At 38.4% G+C, this 2,271-nt stretch overlaps 1 protein-coding gene across 1 annotated transcript; it reads right to left on the bottom strand.

Annotated features, from left to right (window-relative positions):
• Positions 1-844, bottom strand: LOC307037499 (histone H2A-like). Its single transcript, XM_079678403.1, has 2 exons — positions 717-844; positions 1-465 (listed from the first exon to the last, which is right to left on the bottom strand). Exon 2 carries the CDS (start codon positions 456-458, stop codon positions 45-47), a length of 414 nt encoding a protein of 137 aa, XP_079534529.1. The 5' UTR covers positions 459-465; positions 717-844; the 3' UTR covers positions 1-44.
• Positions 845-2,271: the final 1,427 nt, after the last annotated feature.

The following is a 2,271-nucleotide window of genomic DNA, read 5'->3' on the forward strand; positions in this document are numbered from 1 at the left end:
TTTAAAAAACACAACACTTTATTATAAAATTAGCAAAACACATATTAAAACTCTTGCGACTGAACATCTTTAGCTGGATTCTCGTCCCTGGGCGCCTTGGTCTTCTTGGGGACAAGGATTGCATGGATGTTTGGGATGACACCACCCTCAGAGATTATGACTCCTGCCAGCAGTGTGTTGAGCTCTTCATCATTTTTCACTGCCAACAAGATGTGTCGTGGAGCAATGCGACGCTTGTTGTTGTCATGGCAAGCGTTTCCTGCCAACTCCAGGATTTCAGCACAGAGATACTCCATGACTGCTGCGAGGTACACTGCTGAACCATTGCCGATTCGACTGGCATATTGGCCTTTCTTCAGCAGCCTGTGGATGCGGCCCACTGGGAAAGACAGCCCTGCTCTGGAAGACCGGGACACAGATTTTGGTTTGGACACAGCTTTCTTTCCACGGCCAGACATCTTTAATCTGGAGTTGAGAGAAAAGTTTAGTCAATTCAAATAAACACATATCCCCCTTCAACTAGAGATCCCTAACAAAGAGCTGCTGTCTAAAATTAAGGCCTACAGAATTGTTGAGTCATAAGGCTTAATGGCTTTCATAGGGACCTCTTGGAACGTTTAAACATTAGAGCCATCACCAGCTTATAAAGTACAACACAACAAATGATACTCAAAACTCTTGCTGTAGAACAAAATCAAACATAAATGAACACTCACCAGTATTCTGCATTTCCTTCAAGTTGAGACAGGAGCTACACACTGAACCACAGACTACTGTCTTTATGTGAGTCAGCCAGTAATTGGTTGATTGATTACACCTGGCTCCTCTGCTTCATGGATGTCCTTCAATTAAACCAGACAATGCTAATGATCACACACTAAGTAACACTGCAAGGACTTTTGTTTTTTTAAGAAAAGGAGTTAGTTGTGCTTTCTGCACATCAACGCATTCAGCTATGGAGACGTCAAATACCAAACTAAGACCTTTGTGAACTAGATCCCAATAACAGCCTAAAAAATATGTCTTCTAGCTTTAGATGTATGCGCTGTTAGTGGTAGCAGAATTACCTAAACACACAAATATTGTTTAAATTAGTGGAACATTTAATTAAAAATCATTTATGGAAGTACAACCTCCTAATGAATCAAACTTTAGAGATCCCAAATATGCTAGATTAGATTAATACACTTTAAGCAAGATTTGTTTATGTGAAGTGGTCTGTAACTAAGAACAAGAAGTAAAGTAAGAGCTGTTTCTTTCTTTTTTTACTCCTACAAAATGTCATCAGAATATCCTGACGACAGAGAGATGATAAGTTATTTATACTCTCCAAAGCTGCGCTGGAGTCAGAGCAAATGACCACTCGCATTGGCTGTACTTTCTCTATCCACTGAAGTGCTAGTGAGATATCCTCTCCACTGTGTACACTGTGATGTGATCACTCGCAATAAGGATAAATCTATTACAGGTTGAGGTAGTAACCACGGTGAAACAGCTGATATCAACACAGTCGGACTAATATTCCATCCCTTAACTTTGAATTCCTTACATAATTCTGAAACACAAAAACTTTCTTTTTTAATTGTGTTACTTTCCCAACTTGCTTTTACAGTTTGTTTAGTAGGGTGAATATCTTTATGGCCCTGTAGATTTGCCCAGTAATTAACAATGAACTGTTTTCTCCTCAAAGAAATTGATATTTCTCCGACCTCTACCTGAAGTGCCGAGATCTGACTGCCCCACAATATATCCTTTGTGCTTGTGCCAGGACTATATCTAATTTCTTGTAGAGAAGAGTATGCAGCTGAACCATACACTATTAGTCCGTATTCTATGACTGATCTAATTAGGGCTGTGTATACGTTCCTCAAAGCAGCTTTATCAGCCCCCCACTTAGTGCCTGCCAAGCACCTCATAAAATGTAAACCTTTTTACATTTATCTAGGCCTATACTACTTTATCAATATGAATACTCCATGTGACTCTCTCGTCCAACCATATTCCCAACAACTTAAAAGTCTTCACTTTCTTTAGTTCTTGTCCATAAAGTTTTAACACATAAGTCTACCAGTTTTATTCCAAATACTTTTATTAGTGCTTTTAACTATATTTGAAGTAAATTGCTCATTTATTTCATCAATACTTCCTGCTATATCAATCTTATCAATTTCATTACAACACAATTTAGCAAACATCTCCCAATTTGTTTTAGCAAAATTCCATCTCATTATACCATCTAGCTCAACCACATTAGTTACATCAAACTTGATT

Source organism: Notothenia rossii, assembly GCF_949606895.1.
Source record: "Notothenia rossii genome assembly, chromosome: 4".
NCBI lineage: Eukaryota > Metazoa > Chordata > Actinopteri > Perciformes > Nototheniidae > Notothenia > Notothenia rossii.

Bases quoted from the DNA above. Each gene is read 5' to 3' on its own strand.
- LOC307037499 (XM_079678403.1), bottom strand. From the start codon at position 458: ATGTCTGGCCGTGGAAAGAAAGCTGTGTCCAAACCAAAATCTGTGTCC.